General features: G+C 33.4%; 1 protein-coding gene and 1 non-coding gene across 2 annotated transcripts in view; one reads left to right on the forward strand and one right to left on the reverse strand.

Annotated features, from left to right (window-relative positions):
- Positions 1-15,754, reverse strand: part of Lim1 (LIM homeobox 1) — a 60,512-nt gene that overhangs the window by 31,225 nt on the left and 13,533 nt on the right. Inside the window, exon 3 of the mRNA XM_081975396.1 lies at positions 5,575-5,795. Within this exon, the coding sequence (XP_081831522.1) occupies positions 5,575-5,795 (221 nt within the window). The remainder of the gene's footprint in view (positions 1-5,574; positions 5,796-15,754) is intronic.
- On the forward strand, positions 7,904-7,976 carry TRNAR-CCU (transfer RNA arginine (anticodon CCU)). The gene has a single exon. It is a non-coding gene; the product is annotated as a tRNA-Arg (tRNA).

Genomic DNA, 15,754 nt, shown 5'->3' on the forward strand with positions numbered 1-15,754 from the left:
AATTAACCTCAACTTTGCATGTAGTTCTCACACTTTTTCCTAGTATTTATAAAAGTTAGTTTTAAAGTGTACTTGCCTGAAATAGAACACTATAAAACATGAAGGTCGTTTGTGAATATAAGAACTTTTACGCTTTATACTATTCAATGAAACGCATAACGGCTGTGTTGTTGCATTTATAGGCTTGCGGTTGCAATTTTTCGAAAGCATTATAATATATAGCCACAACAGGCCAGAAAAACAAAAACCATAGTTTATAATCAATTCGGAATTCAGTGAAACAAATTTCACTGTTAAACACATTTAGGCTCGGTTTGTCAAACAATTGTCCGACCGATGCTAATCCTCGGACCAGAACGAAACGCCTCCTCCTGAAAGAAACAGGTCTAAAAATCCACCGAGTTTGTTTTAGATTAGTTTTTGTTTTTATTTGCTAATCGGCGATTATGTGTGCGTTAAGTTGACCGATCGCAAAACCATGGTTTTTTTGAAGTCCTAAATTCTTGAAAGCTAAGGGAACAGTAAAAGAAATGTTCTGTGATGATAAGAATTCTGATATTGAAGCTCAAACTTAAAAGGAAATTTGTCGTAAAACAGTGAAATCTGGGCGTTTTCACGGTTTGTAGGTTCCCGGATCTACGGACATTTTATCGAGTTTGTTTTGCGGAATATTAAGAAAACGCCGTCATGCTTCGACGCCATTAAACCGAGTCACCTAAAAGTGTCGCCCTTAGAGGCCGCTCGTCGCGCCACCTGAAACAAAAACGAAAACAAAAGAACACGGATCGAACCGGCCCAATCGGCAACGCCATCGAACGAGGCCGAGAGGAAATTTTAATTAGTTTTCGGCCCTTTTTCCATCCCGCGAACCAGACAAGGATGGCCGCCCGACCAAGACCTACCTGAGGCGCGAACAAGTTGTTTGACAATAGAACATCGAGTTTCCTACTGGTTTCGATAATTATTTGAGGAGTAGGCGATGGTCTCATGCTGCGACCTGCTATCTTTGATCGTGATTTGACCTTATTCCTCTCTGCACATGCCGCTGGTGAGTTTGCGTTTTTTAGTTACAGAAAGAACCTCCCCGTTTTTTTCCAACTTCACCATTTCAATAAAAAATAGGATGGGAAATACCAAAACCGAACCAATAGTTTATCATCCCATGTAGACCAGGTATATCAAAATCAAAGTAATTGAAGATGACGTCACATAGTCCAAAATTGGATTGGTAGTTGTTGGTAACGATATACCAGCAGTTTCACATAAGTGAAATTAAGATACCAGTTGCCCAACTTCATTTATTGTAAGTGGATTCTTGGAATGTGGTCCAAAAGGACCACAAGTCACCAGTAGGGCAACTTCAAATGATATAAAGAAAGATCACATCAGCACAGAGCACAAATAACAAACGACACCCAACTTTGTTCAACTGGAGTAAAGTACTGATAAATAGTTAGGTTAAGAGTCAAGACTTTTTTCAACTTCGTCATGTCCGACTGTGGTCTCGTAGTGGAATTTAAGGTTTTAAATATAAACTTTTTAAAATATATGTATTAAAACGAGCTATTACGTCTTTCATTTCAATATTACATCCTTAGAAATTTTATAAAAAGCTTAAAAAGGAAGTTAAAGTGAACCGGAAACGGTTTCCTGTGACGTAGTAAGGGACATTTCAATTTTATAACGTACGTCTAAAGTCAGGACGCCAATGGCAAATGGCATTTTTTCTATTTTTGAATGATTGATGGATAAAAAATACTACAAAATGAGCCAAAACTTGCCTATCTAGCTTTTCATGTTGTGATAACCCCCCATTCTTATGTAATATGTCCTTTGCTGTGCATTAGAACCCTCCGGGAGTAAAATAAAAAATTGCAAAAATTGCACTTTTTGGAAAAATAGCATTTTTTCATACTACAATACGCTGACGATACCGCCCTCATTGTCCATGACAAGACTACTGAAAAAGCGGTAAACAGACTCCAGTCACTCACCAACAACATACTGACATGGTTTTATAAATGGAGACTAATACCTAACGCGACAAAAAATCAGCTTTTGCTTTCCAATCACAGAATTAACATAAACTCTTCTACAATAACAGCAGACGGCCACATAACTGAACCAAGATCTTACGCAAAATACCTCGGCATTGCGATGGACCATAAACTTAAATTCACAAAACATGTACAAAACATCAGCAGAGAAATGACAAAAAGAACAAAACATTTTCGCTCACTGACCTACAAGAACAAAGGAATTAGCGACGGCGACAAAAATTTACAAAGCAATCTGTAGACCACTACTTGAGTTACTGTACCAGCGCACAAACTTAACTAGAATAACAGAAAGACTAACACAAATTCAATCCAAATGGAAAAACAACCAACAGAACTGGACCATACTAAATTCTCTTTGCCTCACAAGACAGACAAGACAATCTCGTTTTCATTCTCCATCGACGACTCTACTCGAACACTTACAAACATAACACAACTAAGACAATGATAAATGTAACAAAATGTAATTTTAGGTTAAGATAAATTTTTGTAATACTTTTTTTTTAGATTATTATATTATACCACAACTTAAAGTAAGCCTAAACCAACAAATGTACACAAGGGCAGAAAGACCATCCGGTTGAACCTAACCTATTTCGTAATGAAATTAAGATTGTTTGTAATATTTATTTATTTTTTTTAATTTTATTTTCACAGGGTGAGTATGGGAAGCGACACCCCCTTGTTATTTTTTAAACAAGAAAGAATTTTAAAAAAAGCTTTATATAAAAATTGTGTGTGCATATGTACTATATTTTGCAACAACAAACTATTATACAGGGTGACTCATAATTAAGATACAAAGTAAAACAATATTTTTTTAAATGGAACCCAAATTTCCAATTTAAGTTTATGCTATACCACCTAATGATGCAAATGATATGAAGCAACGATTCATGGATGCTTTCGATACAATTTCCGAGCAAACTTTGATTGATGTTATGGAAAACTTTTAAGACGATTGCAATTGTGTGCACTTAACAATTTAATATTTTTTATTTGTCTAAGTTAAAGTTTCCGATCCTGTATAATAGTTTGTGGTTGCAAAATATAGTACATATGCACACTTATAATTTTTATATAAAGTATTTTTTAAAATTCTTTCTTGTTTAAAAAATAACAAGGGGGTGTGAAAAATGAGCCAAAACTGGCCTCTCTGGCTCTTCATGTTACCGAGATATTCACAATCAAAAAGTAGTAAAAAATCTGCCAAACGATGATATAGAGACAAACGGCCAATAATTTTTTTTGGCAAATTTGAGCCTCCGACACGTTTTCTATGGTGGTTTCGATTTAAAAGCGTCCATTTTGGCCCTTCAAGATTCATAGTGGATCAAAAAACATTGTCACATTTATCTTAGCATTTTTTTATTAAATGTCAGTGATAAAATATTCATTTCATTGAAATTAAAGACAGTAATTGACTAACATCAAAACTTCAGAAAAAGCACATAAAATGAAGTTTTCAGGAACTAAACTCTATGCAATGCTTGCTTAAGGGGATCGGTAAAGACTTTGCGTTTTTCAATCGCGATGCTTGGCCTACGTGTAGAAAAATATATAAAAAACACTGTTCGTTCTTTGTTTCTGTCGATAAAACTACGGCAGTGTTAACGCAGATTATTACTGTTTAAGCGACAAGGCTCCTAGAGTGATATGGAACAAAGATGCAAGATTTCCGCTCCTTAATTCGAGCAATTTTTTAGTCCTATCTTTTAACCCAAATTACGACTTTAATTTTTAACTTATTTGCGTGATTTTTTTTTTATTAAATAGCGAAAGGTTTGGGGAATGTGCGAAAGTTATTTTTGTCACCAAAAAAGTTTTGCAGGTAGGAAAAATAGTGACTTGAAAATTATGGTAATTTTAGCATTTTGTTAAAATGCTTCTAAATATTTTGATTGACGTACTATTAAAATTATATTGACTTTCGCACATTCTAGCAAGTGTCTTCTTTCACATACCGTTTAAAAAACAGCAATACCTAGCCTAGTTTTTTTTTAATTTGGGTTAAAAGATTCTCATAAAATGCATTGAATCTCCCATAAGAGGTTTTGCTTTACCGATGCCCTTAAAGAGCTGCGTCTCAAACTTTCCCCCGAAACTCCGCATCCCTAACAAAATTATCGATCTACCACCTTCCAGATACCCTATACACACATGCACACGGAAAACTTTCGTGCCTTCTCCAAACCTAACCTAAAAGGTACGTACACATCCGTACATAAAACATGTTGACGCGAATCCCCCCAATCGGCACCTGCTCACGCTCTTTGGCCCACGATCGGCGACTTTCGATCCCCGCGTCAGGGGACGATCCCCCAATGCCACTCGCCAAGAATCAAGACGGGAATATGATATCGGCGGCTGCGCTGATTGGTCCGAAACGGCTCAAGTAGGGCGGGGCTTATGGACGCAAGCGCCTAAAAGGACGCAACGACGGTCGATTGTCGACGAACGCGAACAACACGATCGATCCCGGACGCGATTTGTGCGTGAGTTGCAACGATGTCAGATTTACCTATTTTTACTAAATTCAATGATTTGCAGTTCAGTTCAAATTACAAAAACTGTTGTTTTTGATGTATTAACTAAAATATATATTCATGTTAACATATTTTGAATACTAATTATATGAACTGATTCGTTTTGAGGTTTAATCAGCAGAAACAAGTAATTGCCTGACAACACTGCGTCAATATACGTTATTTCACGTCTCGTTTGCGTTGATGCAGTAGAAAAGCAGCTGATTTTCCCACTAGGGTTGATTTTCCAATATAAACTTTAATAATCACCCGTTGACTGCATTTTCAATTTTTTTTATGACAAAATTTACTTCAGCCTTGGAAGGCAAATTTACACTAACCCAGAAAACTGAAATATTAAAATCCGGGAAACACTATTAAATAGACAAAAAAAAATCCAGAAAGCTTGGTTTTGAGAACATAAAGAAATATATGAAATATTAGGCAACAAAAAATGATACATAAACGAAATGTGATAAAAGTCTGAAAAAACTTAGAAAGAAAAAGCAAGAAAACAGAATTAAATCTTTTCAAGAAAAAGATAATTAATATGAAGGTTGGAAACTTGTGCAAAGTGACAGAAGTACCAGAAAACCATACTAAAAATACTAACCATCCTAACAAAACACAAAAACTGGAGACTCAAAAACATCGACACAAATATTTGATAACAAAATTATCTTACAAGTGTAAACGACCATCTTGAGGACAAAATATGACATTTCAAACATCTGTTGGATGTTCCGTTGTCAATTCGTCTGAGGTGACTAGTGCTAAATCGAATTATTTTGATCCCAGAAAGTCGCCATTATTTACCATTACTTATGGGACACCCTGTATTAGACGATATTAAAAACAGAAAGTTAGGAACTTTTATGTGAAAGACTGTAAATCTTTTTCCGAAATTGTGATAATTTTCGTAATAGCACCATTTTCAGCTTTATCATACAAGATTTAAACCTTTTTTGATAACTTAATTGGTAACTTACCTTGATGAGGTATGGTGCCCACTTTGTTCCCATTGAGATAATCGTTTTTACAGATGAATTTGTTGTCATCTAACACGTAGAGTTCTTCGCCAGTTGACAGCTGTTTCCGACATACCAAACAGGTGAAACAATTGAGGTGGAACACTTTGTCTCGCGCTTTCCTCACGAGGTCGGAGGGTGAAATACCTTGGCCGCAGCCGCCGCATTTTGTCCCGTATCTCCTGTAAAATCAGAAATAAAAAACAAATAAAGTAAATGTGAGACGTATACAAAGTTTTTAAAAATTATGTTCAATCACTCATTTAGTGGGTCCAAGTGCAAAATTACAAAGTAAAAACGAAGGAAAATTTGTAGAAAGTAACGCGAAAAGCATTTTGGAGAAACAATAATACTTTAATTTACATAAGAATTGGCAACGTTGCCATGTGACAGACGTGACAATGACAATCATCAATTCTAAGCTTGCAATACTGTAGAAGCTTGTTAACATCGGTCAAATCCAGTTACATGACTTTTCAAATGTAGTTTAAACGTTGAAAAGTTGGTAAATTAAGTTTAGACAGTTGAAAAAACTTAAATTTGTAAGACACACGCCACGTGACTTTGATAATGCAATTTTTGAGTTTGCAGCACTGTAAACGCCAGATGACATTTGTCAAAATAGTCACGTGACTATAAGAAATAGTATAAACTGTAAAAATTTGCTAAACAAAAATTTAGACAGTAGTATAAGTACATAAGCAATTCTAAGCTTGCAATACTGTAGAGGCTTGTTGACGTCTGTCAAATCCAGTCACATGACTTTTCAAATGTAGTTTAAACGTTGGAAAATTGGTAAATTAAGTCTAGACAGTTGTAAAACTTAAATTTGTAAGACAGACGCCACGTGACTTTGATAATGCAATTTTTGAGTTTGCAGCACTGTAAACGCCAGATGACACTTGTCAAAATAGTCACGTGACTATAAGAAATATTATAAACTGTAAAAATTTGCTAAACAAAAATTTAGACAGTAGTATAAGTACATAAGCAATTCTAAGCTTGCAATACTGTAGAGGCTTTTTGACGTCTGTCAAATCCAGTCGCATGACTTTTCAAATGTAGTTTAAACGTTGGAAAATTGGTAAATTAAGTTTAGACAGTTGTAAAACTTAAATTTGTAAGACAGACGCCACGTGACTTTGATAATGCAATTTTTGAGTTTGCAGCACTGTAAACGCCAGATGACACTTGTCAAAATAGTCACGTGACTATAAGAAATATTATAAACTGTAAAAATTTGCTAAACAAAAATTTAGACAGTAGTATAAGTACATAAGCCATTCTAAGCTTGCAATACTGTAGAGGCTTGTTGACGTCTGTCAAATCCAGTCACATGACTTTTCAAATGTAGTTTAAACGTTAAAAAGTTGGTAAATTAAGTTTAGACAGTTGTAAAAACTTAAATTTGTTAGACAGACGCCACGTGACTTTGATAATGCAATTTTTGAGTTTGCAGCACTGTAAACGCCAGATTACACCTGTCAAAATAGTCACGTGACTATAACAAATAGTATAATTATTTATTTAAAAACGTACAGTTGAAAAAATACTGTTATGGCTCAATACTTTTAATTTAAATTATCATTACATACATTAAATATCTCAAAAACGGTTAAAATTCAGTAAATTACATTATGATATATTACACCGTGTGTGTTTCTCATCGATTTTGGTTTTTCCAAATTTTCAGATTTTTTTTTATTGTTCAAAAAGTAGAAATATTTGTGTAAATTGCTCTATATTAAATAATACTTTATATTATACTTTAGTTTTAGTATTGTGTTAATCTGGCGAACTATTCCTATAATTGTTTTATACAAAATGAATAAGTTAAATTCAAATTATATTGAAAAAAATATACTTTTTTTAATGAAGAGACAGTTTTCTTGTGTTTACTGGTTATAAAGTATGGTTAGGTTAGGTTTCAATACCTTTTTCATATGGATATGCTACGATTCTGAAAATAATTACCCAAGAAGCTAAGCTAAGTTTTAGGTTAAAGTCTAAAAGTTATAATATTACCGAATAGCCTGAAAGACTTTTACAAATGCGGCAAAACATAAAAACTACCTTAGAATCCAAATTTGGACAGAATATGGAAAAAAGTGTGGGAGATAAAGACAAATTTTTAAATCTTTATTTTTCAAAAGAAAAAACGGCTATCGACCGTTACGGTCTTTCTGCCTAATATTTATCAAACCAGTGTTATTTGGCTTCTAGAATACGTTACAGGTTACAGATTTACGTAAAAAAAAACTTGATGCGTATTTTTGGATAATTCTCCCAAGCCCCTGTGGCCTAATGGATAAGGCATCTGCCTCCTAAGCAGGGGATTGTGGGTTCGAGTCCCACCAGGGGTAATTATTTTTTTTTAATTTACCTTTAGTATATTTTAGTTATTTAAAAGCTTATTGCAGTTTGATAATCACATTTTTATTTTAGTTAATCACTCAACGTGACGATATTTTTTTGCAAAGTTTAGGCAAAGTTATTCAATCCTTAACAAGCCTAGGAAAGTAGGAAATTTCTCAAACAATGATAGTAATAGCAAATTAATAAAATAAGAATTAAAAATGTATAATAAAATTATGTAAATTAATAATAAATACAGAAATTAGTTTTACGTTCATGTTCTAGAAGAAAATATTCTTAGCAACCAATTGCAAGTTTTTTTTTTTGTGAAAATTAGGTTAAGTTTAGTATTAAAAAAACAAATTTTTGAGAATTGTATTTTATTTCACTTTTAATTGAATTATTACAACAAATTTCTGAAAACAATGGTCAAAACAATGTCGACAGTAATACAGAGTTGCAAATTTTACATTTTTTTGCAAAAATACAAATAGACATTTTAGTTAAATCTATGGAAAACGTTTACAACCTTTTACTTCTGTAAAGTACCTTAATATACAGGGAAGAAAAAACATTATTTTGCAATTATTAGTGAGTTTCATAGAAACACTTTAATTTCTCGGATTCACTGAGGTTCATCCTGTATACAGAATAACCTACCAGCAGAAATTTAATAGGTATTCCTACAATTCAAAACGTGAGCAAAAAAACGGTTCTTTACTCAACCAAGAAAAAAGTTACTAATAAAAACGTGGATAATAAAAATAAATAAAAAATCAAAAAGTAGAGAGAGTAAGAAGCGCGAGGTAAGACGTATACAGGGGGAGCATCAGATTTTACTATTTCTTAGTTCTTACCTGTTAACCGACAGAATACTTAATTTAAACATAAGATACAACTTTGTTAGATGTTACGTGTATTTTACATTACTGTATGGAGTCGAGGCCTGGAAGCTGAAAGTCAGCAGGATTAACAAGCTGGAAGCATTTGAGCCACCAATCATGCCACCAATCAAGAGTCTTACATAGAATGAACAAAGATCGACCATAAAAAGCAAAAAACTGCTTACCTTGGCCATGTCATGAGACAGGACAAGTACAGATTCCTACAACTGATTATGGAGGGAAAGATTGAGGGAAAACGTCAAAAACGTGGTCCCGAACGTATACAGTGCTTTCGGCTGAAAAACATAAGGGATTGGCTTAGATTCAAACTCCCTAATAAGAAGAGCCCAAGACAGAGACGATTTTGCCAGAATTGCTGCCGATCTTCATTGAATGGAGAAGGCACTTCAAGAAGAAGAAGTTCTTACCATTGATTTTATACGAATATTTTTGGGTTCTTACCTGCATATTTAGTTTAGAGTTATTCATTTTAATTTTTAAATAATATTCCTGTTTTAACCAGTATATGTTATACTAGGATGTTGGAAGTTATGTCATGTTAATTCCCATATAAAAAAAGCAACAACACATACCAGTTGGATACCAAGTCAATATTCAGAAATTTTTTTAGCGTCATAAAAGAAGACAATAAAACCATTACAATGGAGTTTCGTGCATTGTTCTATACCCAGCCATTGTGTCGGGGTTTAATAAATTTTTAGGTTTTCGTATGCGCAACAACCTATAAAAATCTATATATTGAAGTACATACTATAAATTAAAAGCATAAAAGTAGGCGTTTTTATTATTTGAGACCTTTGTTTTCAGAATGTTGCTGCTGGTTATTGTGTGTGTATTTTAGCTGGTTACTATAAGATTATTAAAAAAATAATAATAAGACAACTAAATAAAAAAAAATTAGACAGGTCGGATATTTTACGACCAACTGCGAGAATTTTTAAGAGCGTTTATGACCTCCCGGGTCAGTAATATTTCTTGGCGAAACCGTCGTTTGGCTCGACCCGGGTTTTACGTTATGTATGTCCCAGCTCGAAAATATTACCGGATTTCTTCCTGTAACTTTAAAATGCATCTTAAATATTTAATCCTTAATTACGACAAGCGTTTTGAACGTCTCGAGACGGATAGAAAAACAAAAGACTCAGGAAAAACGCGCCCTTCTTCCTTCCGCCCTTTGGGGGGTAATTTTTGTTTAACTGCAATAATTGTAACGACTTAACTTTAGCCGAGGGACGGTTTTGAGGCCCCTCTATTCGAATTAAGAGCCCCGACCGATTACCATAAATAAATGAAAGCGTTCTTTTATCGCGATCATCCCTTCCAGAAGGGGGCGCGATATCAAGAGGTTATTTTAACTTGTCTGATCCCCGTTTTTATACAGGATTATAAACCGGGCAGTAATGGATTTTTGATTGGCAATGCAGCGTTGCCAGACGCGAAAAAATGTTGTTAGATGTTTGGTAGATTGAAGAAAACCAAACAAAAAAACGCAGATCGGACATAAAAGTGATCAAAATAACCGATTCGTCGCGGTTAGGGCTGAGTCCATTCGTTCAGGTTCCGATTACTTTTTATAGTCTTCGGACTGGCCCACGGTCTACGCTTTTTACGATCGAAAACGGGCTTGTTAACGGGGAAACATGTTTGTTATGCAGTCCGAATAACCCAATGAATTCAACACAAGTTTGATTTTATTTCCACAGTTTCATCAGAGTTAATTTCAAGAAATCATTTCTGTGAAAAAGTCAAAATTGGTACAATATTTCGTAGGTTTCAAGGAAACTTATAATAAGTTAGAAGTAATACAGGATGGTCTATCGAAAACGAACCAAAGAAGTCTTGAGGAACCCTGTAGATTATTTCGAAAAATCTTCGGACATTTCCCTGATTTGTCACCGTTAGATTTCTTCCTCTCAAGACATATCAAAGGTCGTGCTAAGATTGCCTCAAAGGATCGTACAGGAATGTGGGTGTTAAATTACACTGCAGATTCCACAAAATGTTACAAATCACTTTGAAACAAATTGGTATTACTGCATGAAAGTTAATGGCGAGGGGTAGACCGCCGATAATTTTTTGTACACCAAAATGCCTTTTTGCATACAAAATAAATTGAAATGCCTTTAAAATACCTCACAATGCTTCTATTATTGCTCAAAATGCCTCATAGTGATACTGTCTTAAAACTGCCTAAAATGCCTTAAACTGCCTTGAAATACATCAAAATGCCTTTAAATTATTTAAATTGCCTTAGGATACTTTCAAATGTTTACACATTTGTGGCATTCTTAAATTTAGTTCCCTGGTATTGGGATAATGTTAAATCTTGATGAAATACAGCCTTGAAATAAATTTTTTTATAGTCACGTGACAGATGAGTTGAATTTCTAAGGTCAGGTGACTGTTTTTCCAAATTTTGATAAACAAAAAATATTTTTTGTATGGTTGCCTGAAATTACGAGTTATATTTTGACGTTTGCACGAATCTTTTAACTGTAATAGTAACCAAGTTAGCACGTGTCAAATAAAGACACTTATCATTTAAAAGAAACAATTGAAAAATTGGTAATTTAAATTTAGACAGAGTTTGAGCTTGCAACATGCAACATCGTCAAAAACAGTCACGTAAACTTCAAAAAGTAGTAAATTAAATTTAGACAGTTGTAAAAACTTGAATTACAAAATACACGTTACGAGACGTTGAAAATGCAATTCTGCATGTTCTTGCAACACTGTAAAAACCAGTTGACATCTGTCAAAATTAGTCACGTGACCTTTAAAACGTGATTTAAGATTTAAAAATTTGGTAAATTAAATTTAGACAGTTGTAACAGTTGAAAATGTAAAATACATGTTACGTGACGTTAATAATACAATTTTGAACTTGCATCAATGTAAAAATCAGTTGACACCTGTCAAAAACAGTCACGTGACCATAAAAATTTTGAAAAATTGGTAAATTATGATTAAAATTTGTAATGAATATTGTTTCAACTCAATACCATGTAATAAAGAAGAAAGTTGACGTGTCCAAGGGTTTTTTGCGATATGCAGGGATCCTAAAAATATCCCTGATTTGTTTTTGAAAGGCCACCCTGTATATTTCAGAAGAAGAAGAAATATGGGCGAGTAAAGTTATTTGGCAGCCCACTAAATTAGATACATTAATAATTTAATACTCTCTTATTGATCATTTTCTTGCGGTTTTCATTGGAGATTTTGAAAAACTTTCTGCTGCAAAAGGGAAAAAATAATAAAAATTTAGTTAAATTCAAATTGAACAACCATTTAATTTGTATTTTGTAACAAAGCACCATCCTCCCAAATATATGATTTTTTTTATTTCTTTGCATATTTTTTTATCTTTAGAAAACAAGACGAAAAAATGGCTCCAAAACACTGAATTATACTTTTGGCGACATTTTTTATTTTTAGGTTAGAAGAGTATTTTTCGAGATATTTCTGGTTTAGTTAGGTTGGTGGATTTTAGTGCTATTTGCCAGTTTAACACTTTCAAAGTCATATTATTTTGATTTTTCAGAATTGTTCTTTATAAAACACAATATTATTACATCTGGAGTATAATCCAGAAAAATTTGTTATTGTAAGTTGCCATGTACCTATTTACTTTTCTTCTTGATAGAGACAATAAAAACATTCAACAAAACCCTAAAAATGCTATCGTAAATGCAAAATAAGCATGTAATAAAACCGTATAACCATACAACCGTAATTATCTGTGAAACAATGGAAAAGATTAGCATTTTAGTTTCTGCATTAAAAGTACACTAAATCTTCAATAGAAGCAAAGCAGCTTAAATTCGACCTACGTAAAGTAATGATCCAATGAAGAAAATATTAGAAGAATTATTGGAATAATGTTCTTTTGAAGAAGATCAAATTAATCTTCCTACGGCTTCTACATTTAAAGTAGTGGAATAATGATTATTTTTACATATATCAAGTGGATATGCTTATGACCTCAAGGCTACTAAATTAATAAAACAGGTAAATATGAGCATAAAGTGTTTATGTATTATGGTTACTAGAAAGTAAAATAATTGCAGAAAGATTTTCCACTATGTCAAGCTTAAATAACTCAGTTATTTGGTATTTTTACTATTGACACTGTATAGGGTGGTTAAAAGAGGGTTTTAGGACCTACAAACAGGTATTATACTACTTTGTAACTGTCAAATTAACCGAGTTACAGGGTGTTAAAGAGAAATCCATATAAGATTTTAAAGTTTATTCTAAAGGGACTGTCCTTCTAAAATACTTTGACGTAACCAAAGATGTTTCATGTTAATTGAAGAGGTTGTTTTATTTAACCATCCTGTAAAGTGATAATGACCATTAATAGTTATCTAAGTAAATTTTACTTTAATTCTGTTAACCATTTTGTTTTGACCTTTTCTCGGTTACATTGTTACGTATTATTTCTAACCGTTAAAAAGTAGTACGGAAGTAGTTAACGAAAAATGCAAGTTACGACCAAAAAATACAGTTGTAGCCTCTAACAGTGTGATCTGCACCGTGAAAACTCCAAGGTATGTGGTGCAATTCAGTTTTGCAACTAAGACATTGAAGTAGGTATGCAAACTGGCAGAACTTGGTTTTTATCTGTTCTGCTTTACCGGATGAAAGAAGAAACGAAAATTATGAAAAAGTTTCAAGTTCTGCACAAACCATGTTTTGCTTTAATATAATTTATATCAGATTATCTGTATAACTCGGTGTATAATCAGGCCAGTACTACACTGTAGTATATGTAGACTTTCCCTTTTATTACCTTTGCTGATAGAGAGCATCAAATATCAGTTGTGTAACAAGAGTTCATAATTATTTTAAGGAAAAGGGACTAATAACCATAATTATGAATGTCACCATAATAATATGTTCTTGCAAGTTTGTTACTTTAGTCATAGATCATGTCACTCATGAGAATTTCTCGAATTTCCGTTGCGTGTTGGCGACTCATCTAAAAACGCCATTACATTAAATAAATTTATCCAATTACGAATTGCTGCAAAATTATTATTATCACACTTTTGCAGTTTCTTATTTCTATTGAGTTAATAGCTTTAAGGAAGTGAGATAATTCCATGATTGAAGAAAATGTTTTTAAAAAATCTTCAGCAGAAGTGTTAACTAACTCGTTTTAATAGAATAAAACATTTAACCAGTGTTACCAGGTCTAGAGCAAATTCTCTACTTCTGGAGAGTTTGAACCACATTTGAATATTTTTGAGAAAAACTTTTAGTTGAATTAAAAACAATAAATCACCATACTTTTAATGCACACCCTGTATACTGGAAACAAAAACGGTCCTGAGAACTTACAATGCTGAGTTAAGGAGTTGATTAGGAATATTTTTGGTCTTTTGCAAATTTTTCGTAACTTTCACCGCTTTCAAGTTATTTAGGAAAATTTTCAAATCAGTTGACGTCGTAGTTTGAAATTTGAACACCCTGTAACTTGGTTATTTTTAGGAGTTCAGAGTGATTTAACCACCTAAAAGAACCGTTTTGAACTCCTCTTTCCAGTGGTGTAGAGTAAAAAGTTATACCTTAAAAATTGCGTACAGGGTGACAAAAGTAGTGAACCACTATATTTTTCTTGTACACCCTGTTTGTGTGTAACAAAAAAAGTCCTGCAAACTTATGGTATTAGGTTAAGGAGTTGATTAGGAACACTTTTGGTCTCTTACAATTTTTTTGTAACTTTTACTGTTTTTGAGTTATTTAGGAAAAACTGGTTTGGTGCATCGAAGTTAGAAACCAGTCAAATTGTGATCTGAAATTTGAACACGGTTTAAAGAACAGTCAGGGACAAAATCGCCTGTAAAACCCACTTTGAGTGACCGAATCATGTTTTTAAGCACATTTTTGAATCCTCATTAAATTTCTTATCTAACGGCATAAAAAAACACTACAGAATCGGTTAAAGTCATGGAGAAAAATGGTGTCAAATTATAAACTGTCAGAAAGAACAGTGAGGAGCAAAATCACCGACAAAACCCACTTGGAATGAAAAAATGACAGTTTTAAGCACATTTTTGGAATCCTCATTAAATTTTCAATCTTGTGACATGAAACAAAACTACGAAATCGGTGTCAAAATTTGAACTGCCAGATACACAGTACGAGTATTTGTAATTTACCGGTCAACTTTTCCCATAAGTACAAAAAACGTAAAAACTGGTTTGCTGCAACAAATTTTCATCAGTTGAAGTTGTAGTTTGAAATTTGAACACACTGTAATTTGGTTATTTTTAGGAGTTCAGAGTGATTTAACCACCTAAAAGAACCGTTTTGAACTCCTCTTTAGTGGTGGAGAGTAAAAAGTTCTACCTTAAAAATTGCGTACAGGGTGACAAAAGTAGTGAATCACTATATTTTTCTTGCACAGCCTGTACGTTTGTAACAAAAAAAGTCCTGCAAACTTATGGTATTGGGTTAAGGAGTTGATTAGGAACATTTTTGGTCTCTTACAATTTATTGGTAACTTACACCGTTTTTGAGTCCAACACGGTTTAAAGAACAGTCAGGGACAAAATTGACTGTAAAACCCACTTGGAGTGACCGAATCATGTTTTTAAGCACATTTTTGGAATCTTTATTGAATTTCCTATGTAACGACATAAAAAACTACTACAGAATCGGTTAAAGTCATGGAGAAAAACGGTGTCACATTATAAACTGTCAGAAAGACAGTTGGAAAGAACAGTGCGGAGAAAAATCGCCTGCAAAACCCACGGAGTGAGAAAATGACAGTTTTAAGCACATTTTTGGAATCCTCACTAAATTTCCAATCTAGTAACATGAAACAAAACTACAAAATCGAGTACAGGCAGGGAGAAAAGCGGTGTCAAAATTTG

This window comes from Ips typographus, linkage group LG3 (genome assembly GCF_016097725.1).
Source record: "Ips typographus isolate SLU linkage group LG3, UJ_Ityp_2.0, whole genome shotgun sequence".
NCBI classification, from domain to species: domain Eukaryota; kingdom Metazoa; phylum Arthropoda; class Insecta; order Coleoptera; family Curculionidae; genus Ips; species Ips typographus.